Source organism: Bos javanicus, chromosome 3 (genome assembly GCF_032452875.1).
Source record: "Bos javanicus breed banteng chromosome 3, ARS-OSU_banteng_1.0, whole genome shotgun sequence".
Lineage (NCBI taxonomy): Eukaryota > Metazoa > Chordata > Mammalia > Artiodactyla > Bovidae > Bos > Bos javanicus.
The window spans coordinates 95,141,000-95,165,587 of record NC_083870.1 but is presented as its reverse complement, the minus strand read 5'-3'; the positions used below and the strand labels follow the sequence as shown (position 1 = coordinate 95,165,587).

Sequence of the window (24,588 nt, the reverse complement as noted above, 5' to 3'; positions counted from 1 at the left end):
TAGTGCAGAGTTAGGTCAGGTTTGACTGAAATATTACAAAGTGTACACTGTGAAAGACACTATCAGCAGAATCAAGCTTTGAATGCATATGTGATCCGATTAGCACCCTCTTCTCAGCAAGAATCAAGGTAAGGATCACTTTGGAGAAATACATAGAAGCATCATTTAAAAAACCATCTATAGGCTCATTAGCAGAAATAATCCTGAGAAGAGTTGAGGAATGGGCAACATGGGTGAAGAGGATCAAGAGATACAATTGCCAGTCATAAAACAAATAAGTCATGGGGATGTAATGTACAGCATGGGGACTAAAGTTAGTAACATTGTATTGCAAATTTGAAAGTTGCTAAGAAAGTAACTCTTAAAAGTTCTTATCACTAGAAAAAAAATTGCAACTTTGTATGGTGATAAGTGGTAAATAGACTTATTGAGATGATCATTCTGTAATGCACACAAATGTTGAATCATTATGTTGTTCACCTGAAACTAACATAATGTATGTCTATTATACAATAATTTAAAAGAAAGAATCCTTACCAATATTTTAGCATACTTCTTTAACAGCTTTTTCTCCTGGTATTTTGTCCTTATACATTTGAGATCATACTATGCTGAATGCTTTTTTTCTGAGGTGTAAATAATAAAGCTACATTTAGGCATATTACTTTTTACCCCTTTGTGCTGTGCTTAGTCTAAGCTCAGTCATGTTTGACTCTTTACGACCCCATGGACATAGCCCACCAGGCTCCTCTGTCCATGGACTTCTCTAGGCAAGCCACACCCTCCTCCAGGGGATTGTTCCAACCCAGGGATTGAACCCAGGTCTCCCATATTGCAGGAGGATTCTTTCCCGTCTAAGCCACCAGGGAAGTCCAAGAGTACTGGAGTGGGTAACCTATCCATTTTCCAGGGGAACTTCCTGACCCAGAAATCAAACCAGGTTCTCCTGCATTGCAGGCAGATTCTTTACTAGCTGAGCTACCAAGGAAGCCCCTTTTAACCCTTTAACCTAATTTAATTCATAGCATTCATCATACTTGACATGTTATATATTTGTTTATTGTGCTGTGCTTAGTTGCTCAGTTGTCTCAAACTCTTTGTGACCCCATGGACTACAGCCCACCAACCTTCTCTGTTCACGGAATTCTCCAGGCAAGAATACTGAACTGGGTTGCCATATTAGCTCTATAAAGACAGGGGCTTGTTTTGTTCACTATTATATCCTCAAGGCCTAAAGCAAGGTCTGGCAAAAAGGAGACACTTATTTTTGTTGAAAATACTGAAAGAAAAACCGTCTCATTACTAAGGATCTTCCAAACAGATGCCATAACATTTCTCAGTACAACCAGCTGACCAACAAGGAACAAGGGAAACCTTAAGGCTCACAAATAATGCCCACAGAACAGCTGTCTAACCAGAGAATCCTGGGAGGAGGTAGAAACCTTTTTTACCTCCATGACCCACTCAAAACCCGCAAGATAATTAAGCTCAAAAAAGGCAATGGCACCCCACTCCAGTACTCTTGCCTGGAAAATCCCATGGATGGAGGAGCCTGGTGGGCTGCAGACCACGGGGTCACTAAGAGTCGGACACGACTGAGCGACTTCACTTTCACTTTTCATTTTCATGCACTGGAGAAGGAAATGGCAACCCACTCCAGTGTTCTTGCCTGGAGAATCCCAGGGACGGGGGAGCCTGGTGGGGTCGCACAGAGTCGGACACAACTGAAGGGACTTCGCAGCAGCAGCATAGAAAACCTTCAAGAGATACTTGTGAATTATAGTCATCAGCAAAGGATCTACTTTCTCAAGCTGGTCTCCAAAGAGTTCACTCACTCAATCACCTAGTAATCCACTTACATTTACTAAGCATCTATCATGCTCAAACCTAGGTACCAGGGATTTAGAGGGATAGAAGACATATTTACCTTCAAGGAACTCATGATTTAACTGAGTGATATACTTGTACACAACTGCTACACAGTAAGTGTTAAAGTTCAAAGAGAGCAAAGGAAAAATAACAACTAGATTTATGTGGAAAGGGGAAAAAAAAGACTTTACACAAAAGCTCTCAGTCTCTTGTAGACAGAAAGGAGGTGGGAGAAGAGAGATACACACTCACTATACACAAATATACATCTGCTAATACACACATACCTTTTCATTCAAAAATTAAGTGGCCATGAAGAGACATCCATGGCCTGTAGTTTGTGGAAATGGAGAAAATTAGAGAAAAAACATGAAAGAAAGCAGAGGCTAAGAATTATAAAATATATGAACGTATGCAAGCTTAGTCTGAGTCATTGCCTGTAAAAACACAGACCTACTTGACATTTTCCTAATGCTGGTGTCAAAGATGCTGTGGGGACATCATGAGTGCTCTTCTATAACCTCAGAATGTTTTAAGGTTTTAATTAAGAATTGGAAAGATTATGCATTTTCTCATTAGAAGTTAGTAAAATATTCCATGCAAAAAGTTTTCTGGCACCTGAACTAATCTCATTTATGATGACGTGTAAAAACAGTGGTTACAAGTTAAAAAAAAAAAAAACGTAGAAACTGAGTAACCTGAATTTGCTTTCTTTAGTTTTCTTTCTTAGTCTACACTGTGTCTATCACCAGGAGCAAATGCTAAAACAAGCAAAAAACAACAACCCAATGTGAGACAAAAATATTAAAAATATTTAAGGTCATTCTATCACTGCCATAACTACAAAATTTTAGAGGCTGGAGTAGAGTGATTTACCATTTAATTTTTAACAACAAAAATTGTTGTTATGTTTTTAATTTATTTTGAAAACTTACAATTCTCCTGTTGTGTGGGATTAATCTTTTTGCTAAGTAAACACTAAATTCCCCAGTGAGTAAGGAAGGTAAATATCCTGTGTTTGTGACTTTGGTTATATAATGCCACGTATCTGAGTCTCAGTGGTTTCTAGATGGCAAGAGTTTATGAACAAGTAAACTAAATAAATATATTAAGAACCTACATATATTTGTAAGTTGGAAGAAAACACAGATTTACCAACTTAAACATAAAAAAAAAGTCCATCTTTCATTTCTCAAACAAAATAATTTTAAAAACTAAAGAGAAGAGAAAACAACTATAGACTAAAAGAATCCTTTCCAGGAAAAGAGTTGACAACATACACACACACACACACACTCTTCACTGTCGGATCTCACTTGAAACTAGCCAAGAGTATATTACAAGTAAGTCTGCATTTGCAAGCCTTTAAAAAGTAGCAGCAGTAGTAACAACAACTACCATCTATTATGACAGGAACTACAATAAATACTTTAATATACATTATTATCTCATATAATCTACCCAACAAAGCCCGAAGTGTAATTATTAACCTCACTCTAGAAGTTTAGGAAACTAAGACTTAGAAAAACCTATAGAACTAGCAATGTATCTGAGTTAAGTTCAGGCAACTGGACTCGAGCATTTATGTCCTACTGATGACAATCTCTTTCTAGACTGTTTAAGTTTCTACTGAATTCAAAATTTTATGACAATGCAGTAGATTTGAGACAAATATTCATTTTTTCAGCAGTCAATTTTTTCATTCTGCTAAGTCCCAGAAGCACTAGGATGGGACAGTAGGGATTTAACAGATGACTCGCAGATCTGTGCTTAGGCAACTGAGTAAGACCGTAATGCTATTAGCTAAGATGAGATATCCAGATGTTCAGTACTATTTTACATTTCATAGAGTGGACAACTTCTTTCAGACATATATCTGTGAGTGGGTAGCCTTTCCCTTCTCCAGGGGATGTTCCAAACCCAGGGATCAAACCTGGGTTTCTCGCATTGCAGGCAGATTCTTTATCATCTGAGTCACCAGGGAAGCCCTACTATTATAAACACACACACATTTATTTGGAACACAGGGCTAGTGACTTAGATTTGTGGTTAGTAAAGAAAGCTGAGCGCCAAAGAATTGATGCTTTTGAACTGTGGTGTTGGAGAAGACTCTTGAGAGTCCCCTGAACTGCAAGGAGATCCAACCAGTCCATCCTAAAGGAAATCAGTCCTGAATATTCATTGGAAGGACTGATACTAAAGCTGAAACTCCAATACTTTGGTCACGTGATGCAAAGAACTGACTCATCTGAAAAGACCCTGATGCTGGGAAAGATTGAAGGTGGGAAGAGAAGGGGACGACAGAGGATGAGATGGTTGGATGGCATCACTGACTCAATGGACATGAGTGTGAATAAACACCGGGAGTTGGTGATGGACAGGGAGGCCTGGTGTGCTGCAGTCCATGGGGTCACAAAGACTCAGACACGACTGAGCAATTGAATTGAACTGAGTAAGATCAAATATTAACAAAGACAATTCTGGTAGTGATGCAGATGACAGATCAGCAGGTAAAGAGACTGGAGACAATTTAGTATCACAGTCAGCCCACGTAAAACATGATGAGGACCCAAACAAAGCTGAGTATAAGGAGGAACAGACAGAGTCCAACTGCGGGTAAAACAACAAAACTTGGCAATTTATTGGAGATGAGGAAGGACAGAGAAGTCTAGGATGACTGACTGAGGACCAATAATAGTGTCACTGGTATAACAAGTAGAATGTAGAAAGAGGTAAAGCTTTACTCTTTGTAATTGCTTGTATTATACTTCAAAGGAGAGACAAACTGGAAAAGATGACAATCAATTCTAAGAACTGTTGAGTTGACACCTAAGGAGATAATCGAGCAGGTAACTTGAAGGTACTGGAGGCTCAGCAGAGAGATCAGGCACAGAGGACAAAATCTAGGAGTCATCACGGAACAGGCTGTAGCTGAACGCACAGAAATGGACAACACCATCACAGGAAGTGTGTACTAACAGAAGAAGAACAGAAGCTCCAGACTAAATATAGAACAGAAAGATAGCCTCACTCTTTAGCTTTTTCTCCAGGACATTGAGATTATTTTCTTACTCTTGTTCTGAATAAAAGACATCTGTCCCAGATACCTCCTGGGAGCAAACTGGCCTGAGGGAACAGAAACCAGCACAATACAGGGCAACAGGAAAATTTTCTAGAACATATTAGTTCTCAAAGTGTGGTCCATGCATTCCACAAGTCCAAGACCCCTTTAGGGAGATCTGTAAGGTCAAAACTATCTTCAAAATATGAAGATGATATTATCTTTCTCATTGTATTGATTAATTGTAACAGTGTTGCAAAACCAGTGGTGGGTTAAAAAAAAAAAAAAGTGGTGGGTGCCTTAGTAGGAATCAAGGCAGTGGCACCAAACTGTACTGGTTGTATTCTTCACCATCACAAACTCATGGAGGGGAATCATGGAGGGAAAAAGGCCCGGTGTACTTATGAATGTCTGTCCTTGATGAATCAATAAAAACTATTAATTTTAAATAAGTTGTGACCCTTAGGTACACATCTAAAAATTATGAAAGACAAAATGAGAAATATACACTAATCATTTCTGCTGAGTACCAAAGTATAATGGTTATCTGAAGGAAATGAACTTACATGATGGTCTGAGAAACAAGGTGAACTAGCTGCTTTTTTCTTGGAATACCATTCTTACTTAAAAGAAGAGACAAGTAAACAATAGTTATTCAGTTTTAGGTATTTCAGGTATCTTCCTAAATAAAGTGAATCTGACACTTTAAGGAAAACAACTGAAAGTATTTTTTGCAGATGATAAAAATTACAAGCTATCAAGTAAAAATTAGAATCCTGGAAAGGTTTAAATGCCTCATAAGCTTAACGTTATACCAATATTTAATTAAAAGACTCTCATGAGATGGATGGTGATATCAATAAATGTGATTTAAAAAACTATTTATAATGAAATGTGCTAACATTTGGAAGACATGCATAACTGAGTGAACCAATATGTTCCAAATGATCAATGCATGTTACAAAGCCATACATGGGGCACAAGGTTCCACTGTGCAAGTAAGTCTAATGGAGTTTAATGTAACAGAATACGAAAAGTTCATTGATACAGTTTCTTATTCCTTATTGTAACTAGCTTAGTGTGTGTGTGTGTATGTGTGTAACTAACTTTGAAGAAACTAAAATTTATTGATTTTTGGTACAGGAGCAAACTCCAGGAGATCGTGAAGGACAGGGAAGCCTGGCATGCTGCAGTTCATGGGCCTGCAAAGAGTCAGACACAACTTAGTGACTGAACAACAAATAACAACTAAGAAAAATATCCACAATTATCTAAAAAGTCTATTAAAATAATCCTCCCTTTTCCAGCTGTTTGAGGCAGATCTTCATACCTTTCAAGCAAAACACATAGTGTAGCACACTGAATGCAGAAGTAGGTATGAAGATCCAGCAAAAGCCACACATTTAAAGAGCTTTGCAAAAATATATAAACAATGCTACTCTTCTCACAATATTTTTCTTTTTTTGGTTTGGAGTTATTATTTTTGTTTAAAAATATGGTATTTATGTTAATATGTAATGGGTTTATTATTTTTGTTTTAAATGAATTAAAAATTTTTAATTTCTCAGTTTCAATTTCTAACAGTAAATACTGATAAATAAGATCCCCAAAACAAAAGTTCTTTGAGTGTCTTCATTCATTTTTAAAAAGGATCCTGAGACCAAAAAGCTTGATAATCTCCAAAGTCACTGCCTGTGTTTGCTTCAAATAATCCACTTCTTTCCTAATTGGTTTTTGTTATCATTGTTGAAATAAGAGCCCAGTAAGGGTGAAGTCTCAATTATTTTCCCTCAACCCTAAAAAGTCCTTTTATGGACCTTTTATAAGATTCTTACAAAATTCTTTCATTTTTTTAACCTAACATTTTTTCATTTGCTCTCAGGATCCTTCATCAAATTCTGGGTTCCAAAGACATCTTAATTTTTTCATTTTTATTATTTAGTAAATAAGAGGCAGGATAACACAGCAGAAAGATCAATGGACAGGGATTCAGAAGTAAACTAGTAAGTAGTCCTGGGGCTCAGCTTCTCTTCCATATATTAAGGAATCAGACCAGATAATAATTCTCAAATCTTAAATGGAATTCCAACATATGAAACAAGTAAGATGAATTTTAAGAATTAACTCTAAATTTTTTTAAGTTTAAATTTATAACATTTACTTATCACAATGATGACGAGAACAATGAAGCCATTTTGATTAACACAAATGTTTTAAGTCAGGGATCAAACTTATTTCTGTACTTGGCTTTGTTTGTTCTATTTGAAAAACATTATTCATCCAAGAAAGCAGCTCATTTCTGAACAAGAGTCTTGTAATCTCATAGTGGTTTAAATAAATGTTTATTTATAGGTTTGCACAAAACCCATTTAATTTGATATTACAATGCACTCCAATATGTTAAAATCTGGTCCGGAATAAATCTGAATGCATATACCTAATTAAACTGCAGTTTTAAAAAATTCAGAGACACTTTAAAAATAATGAAACTAGACTCGGCCAACTCCCTAAAGACCCCTCTGGAAGCTGGTTTCATGAAAAATAATGTGAAAACTCTGGTCTAGAGCATGTCTATGATTCCCTCAGCTCTAACAAAGGCAGTAATATAAGTTTGAGAGAAAAAAAAAAATCTGTGGCATCACCCTACTCCAATTTTTGTATTGTCAGAGCTGGATGAGAAGATATAAGGCAGAGGCGTGGTAACAAAATGATTAATATCATGAGCTCTGAAATAAGACATGGGTTAGAAACTGAGCACTGAGACAGCTATTGTGACCCAGCGCAAACTGTTTGGCCTGAGTCCCATTTTCCTCATTATTAAAGAGAGAAAGAATAGCACCTCCCATATAATTGTTATAAAGATTAAATGAGAAAAATGCAAAAACAAGGTTTGAATGACCTATATAGCTGTGGAAAGAAAGAAAAAAGAAAAAAGACATTCAGACCTCTGATATTTCTTAGTCTGTGTAACTCAGCCCCATACACAAGGAACATATTGCCCACTCAACTCTAAACAGTTTTAATTCTAAGATTCTCATTCAAATCAAGATGTCAGCTAGACTGCAGATGACGAAGATACAGACTCTCAATTTATATGTAAAGATGGTTCAACACAGGAAAATCAATTAATGTGATACACTACATTAACAGAATAAAGAAAAAAAACCCAGATGATCATTTCAATTGATGCAGAAAAAGCATGTATTTGACAAAATTCAAAATCCTTTCATGATAACACACTGAACAAACTAGGAAAAGAAGGAAACTACTTCAACATAATAAAGACCACATATGAAAAGCCAACAGTGAACATCATACCAATGGTGAGAGACTGAAAGCTGTTTCTCTAAAATCTGTAACAAGACAAGGATGCTCACCTTCACCACTTCTATTCAACACAGAAATCCTAGCCAGAGCAATTAGGCAAGGAGGAACAAAAAAGGCATCCAAACTGAAAAGGAAGAGGTAAAATTATCTGTTTTCAGATGACACTATCTTACATGCAAAAAACCCTAAAAAAAAAAAACTTTAGAATAAATGAATTCAGCAAAGTAGCAGGATACAAAATCAATGCACAGAAATCAATAGCATTTCCATATATTGATAATCTGGACAATCTGCAAAGGAAATTAATGAAACAATGACATTTACAATAGCTTCAAAAAGAATAAAATACTTAGGAATTAATTTAGCCAAGGAAGACTTGTATACTGACAACTATAAAACATTCTGAAAGAAAGTAGATACAGATCAAGAGAAAAACAGACAACATTCATGAACTGCAAGACTCAGTATTGTTATGATGTTAATATCATCCAAAGCACTCTACAGATTCAATGTAATCACTGTCAAAATCCCAATGACACTCTTTTGCAGAAACAGAAAATTTAACCTAAAATTCAAATGGAATCTCAAGGGACCCTGAATAGCGAAAACAATCCTGAAAAATGACAAAGTTACAGGCCTCAAATTTCTTGATTTCAAAACTTATTACAAAGCTATCGTAATCAAAACAGTTCTGGTCTTAAGACACTTAGATAAATGGAACAGAATAGAGAGCCCAGAAATAAACCCTTACACATGGAGTCAAATTATTTTCTACAAGGACGTTAAAACCATTCAATGGGAAAGGAAAAGTAGTTTTGGGAAAATGGGATAGCCATATGAAAAAGAATGAAGTAAAATTAACTCAAAATGGATGAAAGACCTAAATGTAAGACCTACAACTAAAAACTCTTAGAAGAGAACATAAGTGAAAAACCTCACAACATTGGATTTAGCAATATTTTCTTGGATAGGACACTAAAAACATAGGCAACAAAAGAAAAAGTACATAAACTGGACAACGTCAAAATTAAAAAGTTCTGTGCACCAAGAGACAGTATCAACAGAATGAAAAGGCAACCTATGATACAGGAGAAAATATCTGCAAATCATATATCTCATAAGGGGTTAATATCCACAAAATATAAGGAACTCCTACACTGCAACAACAAAAAAGCAAACAACTGATTTTTTAAAATGGGCAAAGCATCTGAATAGATGCTACAAAGATATACAAATGGCCAATATGCATCATTATTCACTAGAGAAATGCAAATCAAATCAATGAGCTGCCACTTCACACCATTAATATGGTTATTATTTTAAACAGTAGTATGTGTTGGCAAGGATGTAGAGAAACTGGAATCCTTGTGCACTACTGATGGGAATGTAAAACATGGAAAACAGTATGATGGCTTCTCAAAAAATTAAAAATAGAGTTACTATATGATTGAGAAATTCTTAGTAAATACTTAAAAAGAACTGAAACCAAGGACTTGATTAGGTATTTGCAAACTTATATGAACAGCAGCATCATTCACAATAGTCAAAATGTGGATGCAAACCAAGTGTCTATTGATGGAGGAATATATAAACAAAAAGTGGCATATTCATACAACAGAATATCATTCAGTCTTAAAAAGCAAGGATACATGCTGATACATGCTACAACATGGATGAACCTTGAGGAAATTATGACAAATGAAATAAGCCCAATACACAAAACGACAAATACGATATGATTCCACTTTTATAAGGGACCTAGAGTTGTCAAATTCATAAACACAGTAAGTAAATGGTGTTTGCCAGGACCTGGTAAGAAGGGGAAATGGGGAGTTCTTGTTTAACTGGTACAGTTTCAGTTTTAGGAGATGAAAAAAATTCTTTAGATAGATGGATGTGATGGTTGCACAATAATGTGAAGGTATTTAATATCACTAATTGTACACTTAAAAATGGCTAAAATGGTAAATTTTATATCATGTATTTTTCACCACAATGTTAAAATACCCACTTATCAGAAAAAAAGTGAACAATATGCCCCTCTCCCCAAATAAAAATTCTCATCCACTGGGCTCCTTTCATATGCTCTGTGAGAACAGTAATTGATTCACCCACTCATTCAGTAATATTAAGTCCCCAGGTATGGTTTAAGGTTCTTGGGAGAGATCAGTGAATAAAAAGATTCAAGTTCCTGTGGACGCCAAAATTTAGGAAGGAAGAGGAGATAAATAAGAGAAAAACACAGAAATTTACTTAGTACACTAGAAGGTAATAAGCCAAAATACAGTAAGAAGGAGTAGAGAACATTATGGTGGGAGTGCTGGGCTAGATGATCAGGTGACATTTTGGCCAAGATTTGTTAGAGGTAACAGAGATCATCCTGTGGATATATGGAGAAAAATCATCCTAGGAATGGGGGACAGCTAAGAGTAAAGGGCCCAAGGAACATGAGCCTGTTTCTTGAGCAAAAGTAAGGTCAGTGTGATTGGAGCAGAATGAGTAAAGGTAATAACAATGAGACATTATGAGAAAGCTTTAGGCCATTGTAAGACTTTTACTGTATATAATTTGAAGGTAGAATCAGTAACATTTCTTGATATATTAGAGACAGAGTAAGAGAAAAAAAAGAACCAAGGATGATTCTAAGATTTTAGGTCTTAGCAATGTTAAAGATGTCCTTGGAAGAAAAGTTATGACCAACCTAGATAGCATATTGAAAATCAGAGACATTACTTTGCCAACAAAGGTCCGGCTAGTCAAGGCTATGGTTTTTCCTGTGGTCGTGTATGGATGTGAGAGTTGGACTGTGAAGAAAGCTGAGTGCTGAAGAATTGATGCTTTTGAACTGTGGTGTTGGAGAAGACTCTTGAGAGTCCCTTGGACTGCAAGGAGATCCAACCAGTCCATTCTGAAGGAGATCAGCCCTGGGATTTCTTTGGAAGGAATGATGCTAAAGTTGAAACTCCAGTACTTTGGCCACCTCATGCGAAGAGTCGACTCATTGGAAAAGACTCTGATGCTGGGAGGGATTGGGGGCAGGAGGAGAAGGGGACGACAGAAGATGAGATGGCTGGATGGCATCACTGACTCGATGGACATGAGTCTGAGTGAACTCCGGGAGTTGGTGATGGACAGGGAGGCCTGGCGTGCTGTGATTCATGGGGTTGCAAAGAGTCGGACACAACTGAGTGACTGAACTGAACTGAACTGAGGATGGGGAAAGCTTTTTGCTGCATTTACTGTGAAAATGAAGACCATTCTCAGCAGACTGTCAACATTCCAGAAAAAATTTTGACATTACTCTGAAAGGACAGACAGTTATTGTGAAGGGCCCAAGAGGTACCCTTCAATCACATCAATGTAGAACTCAGTCTCCTTGGAAAGAAAAGGAAGAGGCTCTGGGCTGACATATGGTGGGGAAACAGAAAGGAACTGGCAACTGTTCACAGGATCTGTAGTCAGAGCATGATCAAGGGTGTTATATTGGGCTTCTGTTACAAGATGAGGTCTGTGTATGTCCACTTCCCCATCAGCGTTGTTACTGAGGAGACTGGTTCTCTTGCTGAAATCTGAACTTTTCTGGGTGAAAACTATATCCAAAGGGTTCGGAAGAGGCCAGGGGCTGCTTGTTCAGTATGTCAAACCCAGAAAGATGAGATGATTCTTGAAGCAAACGATAATGAACTTGTGTCAAATTTGTCTGCTTTGATTCAGCAAGCCTCCACAGTTGAAGACAAGGATATCAGAAAAATTTTGGATGGTATCTATGTTTCTGAAAAAGGAACAGTTCAGCAGGCTGATGAATAAGATCTGAGTGGTCTGGCTGCAGAAACAGCAAGATGCCAGATGGTTCTATGGACTCAACTGTAATGTTTTTAAGAGGCAATAAAAAGTCTTTTGATTTGAGGGGGAAAAAAAGATGGGGAAAGATTCAAGAGAAGCAGGTTTGGGGAGGAAGATTAGGTGTTTGGTGTTAGACATGTTGTGTTAGACGTATCTATGAGATGTTTGAGTGGAGATGTCAATAGATAATTGGATACAGGTGTCTGGAGTTCATGGGAAAAAGTGTGGCTAGAGTTAGAAATCAACATGGAGAGAGTATGTAAAACCATAAAACCAGATGAGAACCCCAAGGAATACAGACAGAGAAGATAAGTTTAGAGTCTAAGACCTAGAGCAACATAAAGAAGTTGGGGAGAAGAGAAAGAATTAGAAAAGAGACAGAGAAGGAAGGACCAAAGAGGTTGGTGGAAAACTAGAGACATCATCTGAATGTGAGTCCATCTATTACTACTTCCTTAACCTTGTGAAATGGCTTCATCTCTCCGTTTCTTGGTTTTCCTTGTCTGTACAATAAACATAACAGCAATTTCCTCAGGTAGTTGCTCTGAGAATTAAACAAGATCAAATATGAGAAAATAGCACATGTAGTGCTGGAACTAACCAAGTGCTCAGTAAATGGTATCTATTACCATGATGATGATAACAACAAACCTTAGCCCACTTCCAGTCTACTATAGTCATTTACTCTACCACTTTACAGGAAATGAGCCAGGAACTGGAAATCAAAGAGAAGACCAACAGAGGCAACAGAAACCTAGAGTGAGATCAATCTACCACCTTAGCCTTATTTAACCTGATTATTCCTCTATCTGTAAGTAAGCTTTATCAAAATGTCGGTTTTTCTTTGAACATGCACCATATGTCCTTCATCCATTCCTCACTCATGTTACTCTCTATGCTTTAACTACTCTTCCCATATCTACTTATGTAGGCCATTCTTTCAAGGCATACCACAAAGGCCATCTTCTGCTCTGAAATCATTCATGAGTTGCTCTAAAGGGAGGCCATCTCCCTTTTCTTTAAATGCTTGCAGCGTTAATGAATTCTCATGGCACTTACCATTCCTCAGTGTGGGCAATCAAGAGTTAATTAAAATGTATTAACCTTTCATTTTATTCTCTTAGGTTATCCTTTATCATATAATATCCCTATCAATACATTAATTCATCAGTTCAAAATTGAGACTCTAAAAGAGCACATGTATTTTAAAAAGATACAATTTGACCACTTTTGTTACAATAAGCCTTTCAGAAATCTTATTTGCTGTAGTTCTAAATTTTGGGTTAAATCCAAACCCAGCACTACATTAGATCTTTTTTTCTACATATCTGCTTTTTTACATTCTTTATTACTTATGTTGGATGTTAATCTTCAAGCTGAAAACAAAAAATGCACACTGTTAAATCTCATCTTGATATTTGCACAAGAAATTCAAATTGTGAAGGCATTTCTATACTAATCTTTCTCTACACTCATAATCCTCAATTTGTCACAATCAGCAAATTTCTACACTGAATAACTCACTGTATTTTCATCTGGAAAAATAAGGCATCCTATTTTTAGCATGATACTGAAGTATTTACATGTTTGAGTCTACTTCTAATTCCCTGCTCTTCTAGACAATAACTATTGAATAGAGAGAAAAAAACAGTTACGTAGTTGAAAAAGCTTTTAGACTCTACCAGACATAGGTTTGAATCTTGGCTTTATAGTTCAAATCTAATAAAACTGTAAATCTTGACCAAGTTACTTAATGTTCCTATCTTCACTTTCCTGACCTTTAAAATGGGAATATGGGATTTATTTGGTGGTTCAGTGGTTAAGACTCTGCACTTCCACTACAGGGGGTACGAGTGCAATCTTTGATCTGGGAAGTTCCACATGCCACAAGGTGCAGCCTAAATAAATAAATAAAAGTATGACGTACTTGGGGTGTGTTAAAAGGCCAAGACTCTTTCATTATGAAAAATTCAAAACAGATAAAAATAAAAAGCTAGTATAATGAACCCTCATGTATTTATTGCCTAGCTTTAGTACTTAGCAACTTTATTTCCTAAACACATTTGTTTATTCACTCCACAAGATTATTTTGACACAAACCCCAATTTAATCACTTAATCTCTAAATCTGACATAATGTATCTCTAACATAAAGACTTGTTTAGTTTCTCTGGTTTTGGCCATGCTATGCAGCATGTGAGATCTTAGTTCCCTGACCAGGGACTGAACCTGTGCTCCTTGTAGTGGAAATGCAGTCTTAACCACTGCACTGACAGGGAACTCTGAAGACTGTTTTTTAAAAGACAAAACTAAAATAGCCATTTTCATATCATCTTAAAAAACAAAAAAATTTCTTAATGTCAATCTGTCAAATTTCTTTCATCTCATAAATCTTTTTTTAGTTGATTTATTCAAATCAAGTACAAGCAAGATCTACACATATTATTTATGTGATAGGCTCCTTAAATTTGTTTTTACTTTTAAGTTCCTTCCCCCTTCTCTTTTTTTTTTTTTTTCTTGGGAAGGAGCGCGTTGCTGTGCGCAGCTCGGGCAGCCGCCGCTCCTCCGCCTTTCACCGAGCGTTCTGGAAAGTTCCCTTTTTTTTTTCCTATAATATTTTTGTTGGAAAAACATGGGAAATCCCAAGGGAGTTTTGCTAATATGAGAAGCCACTAATTTTTAAATTTAGGTCACGATCCATAAGAATCAATACTGACTTTGAAACTGCCAAGGAACACTGTCTTTTATAAAGCAAAAAAACATTTTTATTGGTTTTACTGACATTTGCTAGAGTACATATTAAGCTCTTTAACACGAACAGTAAATGAGATAATAAATGATAAGAAAAGTGGAATACGTGTACACCCATGGAGGATTCATGTTGATGTATGGCAAAACCAATACAATATTGTAAAGTAATTAGCCTCCAATTAAAATAAATAAATTAAAAAATAAATAAATAAAATACTTTAAAATATATATTAAAAAAAGGAAAGTGGAAAGTAATATACAAACACCATTGTTTTTATTGGTAGAACATAGGATATATTTAGGTTGGTGCAAAAGTAATTGGGATTTAATACTGTTGAAATTTGCCATTTGATATTGGAATACATTCTTAAATAAATGTGATTATGCTATATATCATTTTGATGTATATTTCCTGTTTTATGCTTTTTGCTAATAAATTTTACTTGCTGTTTATTTTAGATGCATTGCAGACTATGAAAATGATGTCAGACAAAAAGCAAATAAGAGCGATCTTCATATTTAAGTTCAAAAATGGGTCAAAGCAGCAGAAACGACTCACAAAATCAATGCATTTGGCCCAGAAACTGCTAATGAACATACAGTACACTGGTAGTTCAAGAAGTTTTACAAAGGAGACAAGAGCCCTGAAGGTGACAAGAAAAGTGGCCAGCCATGAGAAGTTGACAACAACCAACTGAGAGCAATTATTGAAGCTGATCATTTTACAACTACACAAGACGCTGCCCCAGAATTCAACGTTGACCATTCTACAGTCATTTGGGATTTGAAGCAAACTGGAAAGGTGAAAAAGCTCAAGAAGCGAGTGCCTCAAGAACTGACCACAAATCAAAAATATCATCACCTTTAAGTGTTGTCTTCTCTTATTCTATGCAATAATGAATCATTTCTCAACCTGATTGTGAGGTGTGATGAAAAGCGGATTTTTATACAACAACCAGCAACAAATAGGTCAGTGGTTAGACAAAGCAGCTCCAAAGCACTTCCCAAAGCCAAACTTGCACCAAAAAAAGGGTCATGGTCACTGTTTGGTGGTCTGCTGGTGGTCTGATCCACTACAGCTTTCTGAATCACAGCGGAACCATTACATCTGAGAAGTATGCCCAGTAAATCAATGAGATGAATGGGAAACTGCAACACTTACAGCTGGCATTGGTCAATAAAAGGACCCAATTTCTTCTGAGACAACACCCAACCACACGTCACACAACCAACACTTCAAAAATTGAACAAATTGGGCAATGAAGTCTTGGCTTATCTGCCGTATTCACCTGACCTCTCACCAACTAATACTTCTTCAAGTATCTCAACAACTTTTTACAGGGAAAATGCTTCCACAGCCAGCAAGATGCAGAAAATGTTTTCCAAAAGTCTGTCAAATCCTGAAGCACGGATTTTTATGCTTCAGGAATAAAATTTATTTCTCATTGGCAAAAATGTGTTGATTTTAATAGCTTCTATTTTGATTAATACAGATGTGTTTGATCCCATTACTGTTGTTGTTCAGTCGTTCATTTGTGTCTGACTCTTTGAGACCTCATGGACTGCAGCACACCAGGCTTCCCTGTCCTTCACCATCTCCCAGGGCTTGCTCAAACTCATGTCCATTGAGTCAGTGATGCCATCCAACCATCCTGTCCTCTGTTGCCCCTTCTCTTCCTGCCTTCAATCTTTCCCAGCATCAGGGTCTTTTCCAGTGAGTCAGCTCTTCGCATCAGGTGGCCAAAGTACTGGAGCTTCAGCTTCAGCTTCAGTCCTTCCAATGAATATTCAGGGTGATTTCCTTTAGGATGGACTGTTTTGATCTCCTTGTATTCCAAAGGACTCGCAAGAGTCTTCTCCAACACCACAGTTCAAAAGCATTAATTCTTCAGCACTCAGCCTTCTTTAAGGTCCAACTCTCACATCCAAACATGACTCCTGGAAAAACCATAGCTTTGACCCTAGTTAAAATGATTTAAAATTCAGGGTCTGAAAGCACAATTACTTTTGTACCAATCTAATAACTATGCAATAATCTTAAAACCATAAGCAAGTAAATAGGAGAATATATTTGATAAAGACCAAAAAAAAAAAAGAAATTGAAAGAAAGGGTGATGTTTACTGTTCAAAGAAAATTATCTCCTTACCTGAATCGCTTGCTGCAACAACAACTGTTCCACCAGGAGCAAAAGGATCATTGTGCTTTAACATTTCTACCTAAACAAATCACACACAGTCATGATTGAGAGAGGAAACTTTTCAAAGCTGAAACTTTATTGCCGCACCAAAGAAAATATTCTTCACAAACTCTAAACTAATTAAGAAACACAAGGCATTAGGAACAAATGTCTACCCCTACTGATTTGCAATCTTATTGAAATGATTCATATCATTTTCTAATCTTTTACTGTAAAACATAACATACATTCAGAAAAATGTACGGAACATTATGAACCACTTAATAAAAGGTATCAAGTGAACATCTATGAAACTGCCAACATCTCAAAAGTCTTCATGTGCCTGCTCTAATCACAATCCCATCCCTCCCCTCTGTAAAGATTATTATTACCCTGGCATTGATATCCATTTCTTTCCTTCATAATTTTGCTACTTGTTTAGATGCACACTATTCTTTAACTTTCATTTTGAAATAAATGTAGATTTCTAGAAGAGCTATAAAGATAACACAAGACCTTATATCCCCTTCACCCAACTTCCTCTAATGTTAATGTGTGTGTGTGTGTGTGTGTGTGAGAGAGAGAGAGAGAGAGAATGCTTTCTAAAAAAAAAATTCAGCCACTTTAAATAATAAGCCACGTAAAAAATCTGGAGCAAATGTTAAGTGTGAATGGCTACAAAGAGTGAGGACTTTGTAATGTTTTATAGAAGCCAGAGATTCTGACTACTGAACTATCTTCCTACTTCAGCTTGGTTTTAAATCACAGTCAAACAAAATGTATATCTAGGAAGATAACTGAACTTTCTGGCATCAGGTTCTTTTTAAGAGGCCAGCTAAAAGTCTTGGCATACAATTAGATAACAGGGGGACAAAAACAGTTTTGGAATATTTATCTCCTACTCTGACTCATGAGTATCAATGTCATCTGTATTACACAATCTACTTCTAATCATCAAGAACTTAGGTATTACAACTGAACTTCAAAGGATATTACAGAACTCAAGTAATACAGATGTAATGGATAAGAGAGAAACAATGCTCATTGAGACTTACAGTATATTCTCTTTTTATAAAACAGGATCCGTTAAAAAAAATTACTTGCAGAAAGAATAACTAGTGATGCTTTTAGAATGGAAAATTTTAACTGATGGTTAACTTACATTTTTATAAAATGAACACATTAGCTTATACTCTGATTATCTGCTAAATGAATAAACAGCAATCAAGGGGGGAAAAAAAATCAAGCTGGTCTGTATAGCAAAGTAACTCTCCATGGTTCCTAATACGATAATTAAAATACCAATGTGAGACAGTCACTGACATGATAACACAAGTCACCAACTATTAATGCTTCTCCCCCAACTGTGAGAGAAGGAAAAACTAACAGACCTGGTTTTAAACAGCTTGTAGTTTTATTTACCATCTCAGAGAGAGAGAGAGAGAAAAAGTAGGCCTATATGTGTGTCAGGTTTAATTCTATTCCTTTATCATACACTGTGCATGAGTGCTAAGTAGCTTCAGTCGTGTCTGACTCTTCGTGACCCCATGGACTGTAACCTGCCAGGCTCCTCTGTCTATGGGATTCTCCAGACAGAGAACTGGAGATACTGGAGTGGGTTGCCACGCCCTCCTCCAGGGGATCTTCCTGACCAAGGGATCAAACCTGGGTCTCTTATGTCTCCTGCATTGGCAGGCAGGTTCTTTACCACTAGTGACTGTGCACTTACCCTAAAAGGGCACTGAGACAGCAAGAGGAACAGGATGGACTGTGCAGCCTATGAAGGAGCAAGCACCCACAAAACTCTCTTTATATTATGTTCAGTTTAGTAATTAGGCAATTTAATATACGAAAGTAATTTTCATGACTAAAATTCAGATGGTGTGATTTTATAATTAATGTTCCAAATCCTCCTATAAGGTCGCCTAACCTAATCTATCACTGAAATTCTCTCTTCTCTACATCAGCCATTCATTCCCTCCTTTCACAGTATGACTTAGCATGTAGCTACCATATGCTAGCTAGGACAGTAGAAAATGGCACTTGTTTTGGTTTGTTTTTTTAAAATTATGTCCCTCTGAGAACAGAGACCATCTTTGAAGGAACAAAAAAAGACTTGTGGGGAGAGATTCATATCTTATGGCATTAACAGAGGCCTATTTGAAAAGAAGAAAGATGACCAAAAGCAGGGGTTTGTAGTTAGGAAAAAATGAGTCTAAATCTTAGACTACAGTAGTGAGGACCTTAGATTTTGGTCAGATAGAGTCTGAATTTAGTTCTGTCACTTACTAACTTACTTACACATAATAAGCTCTCATTTACTTTATCTTTAAAATGAGGATGATACATGAGCCTCATAGGATTATTGTGATGCTTAAATGAGGTAATACATGAAAAAAACTTAGCACCATACCTGGCACATAGAAGAGATTAGATAAATGTTTAACTATTATTATATTGCCAATTTGGTGTTTAGTTTACAGTTTTGAATGGAGAAATTAAGAGCTGTCAGCTAGGGCACTGCTGCTTTCAAAAACCGAAAGGGGACAAATTAGTAGAATGAATGGTAGAAAAATTTCACCAGGGGAGAGGAAAAGAAACATGCTTATTTTTAAATTAGGAAGAGTTGCTTTGGCCTCTTGCTTTTTAAACAATAAGAGTAGATAACAAGAGGCTACAATAAGGTGAGAGGGAAAGAACTCAGGTTGCAGGCAATTCGAGAAGAATTTGGCAAATGGGTCCACACTACAAACTGAGTGTTGTAGGAACACAGAGTATCCAGTAGCCTGTGGAAACCACAAATATTCAGTTACAGAGGCATTTGCTTAGTTTTACAACAGTGGAAAAAATCAGTTGCTGGCCAAGTAGTTCTTTACTGAATACAGTAAGGAAGCAATTCAGGAATACCAAAGTTTATTACCTTTAAAATAATCAATTACGCTTTTAAGGAAGTTCTCTTAATCTAAGAGTATTAAAAGACAAAATTTCTGCTTCACATGTCTGTCAACAACTGCTCCTTTATAGATCTGGTTTACTTACAGGTGTGAAATACCCTGTCTCAAAAAATAAGCTTTCAAATAAAAACTTAAAAAAACCAAACGAACAAGGAAAAAAAATTAAAAACCTCTCCAAAACCATTGATAATTATTGAAATTGGGCTATAGATACACAGAGGTTAAAATACTTCATTATGTTACTCTATTTTGCATGTGTTTAAATATCCTAATATAAAGATTTTGTTTTCAAAGCCTCCAGACTTGGTTGTCTGACCTTAGTTAATTTTTCTGAGTTCCAGTGTTCTTATTGTTAAAATAGGGACACCAACACCTACTTTGTAAGACTGACGTGAAGATTAGAAACTATGAATATAAAGCCCACAACAGTACCTGGATCATAGTGAGTGGTTATTAAATAGTAATTGTTGTACTATGTATATTATCAGGAGAGTCTGACATTTAGTGGGAATTAATACATCTTTATAAGAATAACACTCTAGATGTGTCCACAAAATAACAGAAATGATTTTTTTTTTAAATCAATGCTATTCTCTTTAAATTGATTTCATTATTTCAATAATGTATACCAAATATTTTCAAAATGCTTTACTGGCTTATGGATTTTTAATCATTTATTTTTTAAATCCCCAATGGGATAATATTTTGTCCTTTGAAGGGCAGACTTAGTATTTGGATGACATGAGTATTCGGATGACATGAGTATTCTGTCAATTTCAGTGGGTGCTCACAGTGTGAAATGCCAGTTTGAACCAAAAACTAGATAGGTTCGATAAGACTGAAATTTTTATATCGCCCATCAGAAGTAATCTGCAAGAGAATTCTTTCATCATTGTGTATTTCAAGAAACTCACTTAACTCATCTATTTGTAGACAGAATACAAAAGATCCACTGTATACTCATTTTCTTAAAGATAAAATATAGTAGGCCAGTAAGTCCTTTGCTTGTTATCTAAATGCCTTATATTGCCATGTGGAAGGACAGGATTTACAAGAAAGGTAAAGGTATGAGTCTCATTCCCAGGAGTTAGTGGCAGTTTGGCAAACAACTTTCTTGTCTAGAGTGAGTACTTACTGAATTATTTCTATCTTTCGGTTTTGAAAGATGACTCAAATAGTATATGATTTTACTATTGGTAAATTGCTTTTTTTTCCACATTTGTCTCTTTCCCTACCTCTTCTCTGACCATTAAACAGAAGTTAACATATATTTACTGATCACTGAACCAAAGTACAGGCAGGGCATGTGTACTAAATTTTTTGTAAGATATAGTTCCTACCCTCAAAAAATTTACTATCTAGCAATGAGTAATGATTTTGTTATTTCACCAGACAATAAACTATCTGCTCTTAGAAAAGAAAAAAAGAAACTCACTTAGAACATCTGTGGTCCATTTAACATTTTTTTAACCCTCCTACTCACCGATGTGTTACTGCTATTGCTGGCTTCACTGAAAGGATCAGTACTTGAAGTGGCAAAAGGATCAGTAGAAGACTGCTTGAAGAAGCAGTCAGATGCAAATGGATCTGACCCTTTGAAAGGATCACCACCAAATGGATCTAAAAAAAACAACACAAATATGAGAGATTAAAAAATTATTACTCTAAATTTCCTGTCACCGATGACAACTGCCTTAATTAAAAGGCATTTTGACTCCTGTAGAGTCTAAGTCAGGTACTTTACTTATCTAGGTCATAAAACTGTATAGACAGTTACATCTAGTTAAGCAGTTTTAATTAACATTCTTTCCTACTTAGTCATTATTCATCCAAAGCAAGTCAATAACTCCAACACTTATTACACAATGTTGCCTATATGCTAGGTTTAAATAATTTCCTCTAACCTGGTGATTCTAATTTTGGGGGTGGGGAAAGGATCACAGTTTTCTTTGTGGTTTTGATAAGAGTTTTTCACTTAATAAATTGATTTTTTAAATTAGCACATAATATCAAGTGATCCCATTTTTAAGATCCTTATTCTATGCTATTATAACTAAGAAGAAAGAAAAAAGAACACATAGGAATGGTAAGTGAAAGTGTTAGTCATTCAGTCATATCTGACTTTCTGCGACCCCATGGACTTCTGCCCACCAGGCTCCTCTGTCCGTGGGATTCTCCAGGCAAGAATACTGGAGTGGGTTGCCATTCCCTTCTCCACAAAGCTTCCTGACCTAGGGATCGAACCTGGGTCTCCTACATGGCAGGCAGATTCTTTACCATCTGAGCCACCAGGGAAGCAAAGAAACAACAAAAATTTCTAAATGCATTTCTCTCTCTGGGCTCAATGATAACAGCCAACTGTTTGGAATAGGTTTGGGAACCATAACTAAATGGCACACCAGATTTGTGAAAATCCCAGAGAAAGAATCTTAAAAAGTCTGACATAGTAATTATTTAAGATCTGTAATAGGATGTAATTGTAGGGGGGAAAAAAGTTCTAAACCCTATAGTAATGTAGATCATTTTATTTATCTAATCCTTGGCTAATAAGAAGTGTATTAAAAGCATCAAAGAATCATCTGATGTATTAAAAGCATCAAAGTATAGGCACTAATGTTATTTTTTATAAAGTATAGCTAACAGTTTACTAAGCAAATTCATAAGTATCTGTCACTTTTTCTCTGAAAATGCCAGGTACATACATCTTAGTGAGGCCTTAGGTCAATTTTAAAACTGAGTAAAAAGGAAGTGCATTCCTAAAACTACCTAACTGTGATCTCTTATTCATAAATATTAACATAAGCTTACAATTAAGAATTAAATTAAAGCTAAGAAGGACTTCAATAAAACACTAACCAATTTTCCCAAAAGGATCATCCTTGAAAGGATCACCTGTGATAAAAGAAATATGCAGAAATCAAAATCATAGTATTTACTGCTGTGGCACATTACTTAAAGAGTAACTTCAAAACAAAAGCAAAGTTTGTTTCATTAACTCTCCCTCAAAGTAGGTAAGACAACGAATGCTGTCCACCTTTAGGAAATATTTAGAATACTAGTAAGTATCACTATTTTAATAAGGGAAGAACATTAATACACCTCATAAAAGAGGCAAATTTGAATCAGAGCCAACTATACTTACCTCCTGACCACAAGGTCAGATTACATGGAGGGGAAAACACAGGCTTGAGGACAAGAATTTTACTAACAAAATGTCTACTTTTCACAGGATTACTGGATGGGTATTGCCATCAACACTTCAGAAACAAATACCAGGCTTCACTGAAGTTTAAAAAAAAAAAGTGCTTAAAGAATTGAAGGGTCTAGAAATAAATCCTTACACATTTATCATCATTTGATTTTTGACAAGAGTGCTAAGACAATTCAATGGGGGAAAGAATAGTCTTTTCAACAAATGATGCTGGGACAACTGGATATCCACCTGCAAGAGAATAAAGTTGGACCCCTATCTCACACCATGAAATCAAAAGCACAAGAGAAAACATAAATAAATAAATAAGACTGCATCAAAATTAAGACAACATTGAACACAAGAATATAGGTGCAAATCATATGTTTGACAAGGGACTTATATTCAGAATATGTAAAGAACGCCTACAAATCAATAATTAAAAGACAAACAACCGATTTTAAACAGGGCAAATGATTAGAATAAACATTCTCCAAAGAAGATATAAGGATCCTGGAATGTGAAGTCAAGTGGGCCTTAGGAAGCATCACTATGAACAAAGCTAGTGGGAGTGATGGAATTCCGGTTGAGCTATTTCAAATCCTGAAAGATGACGCTGTGAAAGTGCTGCACTCAATATGCCAGCAAATATGGAAAACTCAGCAGTGGCCACAGGACTGGAAAAGGTCAGTTTTTATTTCAATCCCAAAGAAAGGCAATGCCAAAAAATGCTCAAACTACCGCACAATTGCACTCATCTCACACGCTAGTAAAGTAATGCTCAAAATTCTCCAAGCCAGGCTTCAGCAATATGTGAACCGTGAACTTCCAGATATTCAAGCTGGTTTTAGAAAAGGCAGAGGAACCAGAGAACAAATTGCCAACATCTGCTGGATCATGGAAAAAGCAAGAGAGTTCCAGAAAAACATCTATTTCTGCTTTATTAACTATGCCAAAGCCTTTGACTGTGTGGATCACAATAAACTGTGGAAAATTCTGAAAGAGATGGGCATACCAAACCACCTGACCTGCCTCTTGAGAAACCTATATGCAGGTCAAGAAGCAACAGTTAGAACTGGACATGAACAATAGACTGGTTCCAAATAGGAAAAGGAGCACGTCAAGGCTATATATTGTCACCCTGCTTATTTAACTTCTATGCAGAGTACATCATGAGAAACGCTGGGCTGGAAGAAGCACAAGCTGGAATCAAGATTGCCAGGAGAAATATCAATAACCTCAGATATGCAGATAACACCACCCTTATGGCAGAAAGTGAAGAAGAACTAAAGAACCTCTTGATGAAACAGAAAGAGGAGAGTGAAAAAGTTGGCTTAAAGCTCAACATTCAGAAAACAAAGATCATGGCATCCAGTCCCATCACTTCATGGGAAATAGATGGGGAAACAGTGGCAAC

At 36.2% G+C, this 24,588-nt stretch overlaps 1 protein-coding gene and 1 pseudogene across 10 annotated transcripts in view; one reads left to right on the top strand and one right to left on the bottom strand.

Annotated features, from left to right (window-relative positions):
* The window catches only part of EPS15 (epidermal growth factor receptor pathway substrate 15), a 142,349-nt gene that overhangs the window by 12,086 nt on the left and 105,675 nt on the right, over positions 1-24,588 (bottom strand). For all 10 annotated transcript variants that reach the window (XM_061412004.1, XM_061412000.1, XM_061412008.1 and 7 more), the window contains 3 exons: positions 22,838-22,873; positions 21,465-21,601; positions 16,998-17,067 (listed from right to left, as the gene is read on the bottom strand). In XM_061412004.1, coding sequence (XP_061267988.1) covers positions 16,998-17,067; positions 21,465-21,601; positions 22,838-22,873 — 243 coding nt within the window. The remainder of the gene's footprint in view (positions 1-16,997; positions 17,068-21,464; positions 21,602-22,837; positions 22,874-24,588) is intronic.
* On the top strand, positions 10,090-12,127 carry LOC133244607 (large ribosomal subunit protein uL6-like; annotated as a pseudogene).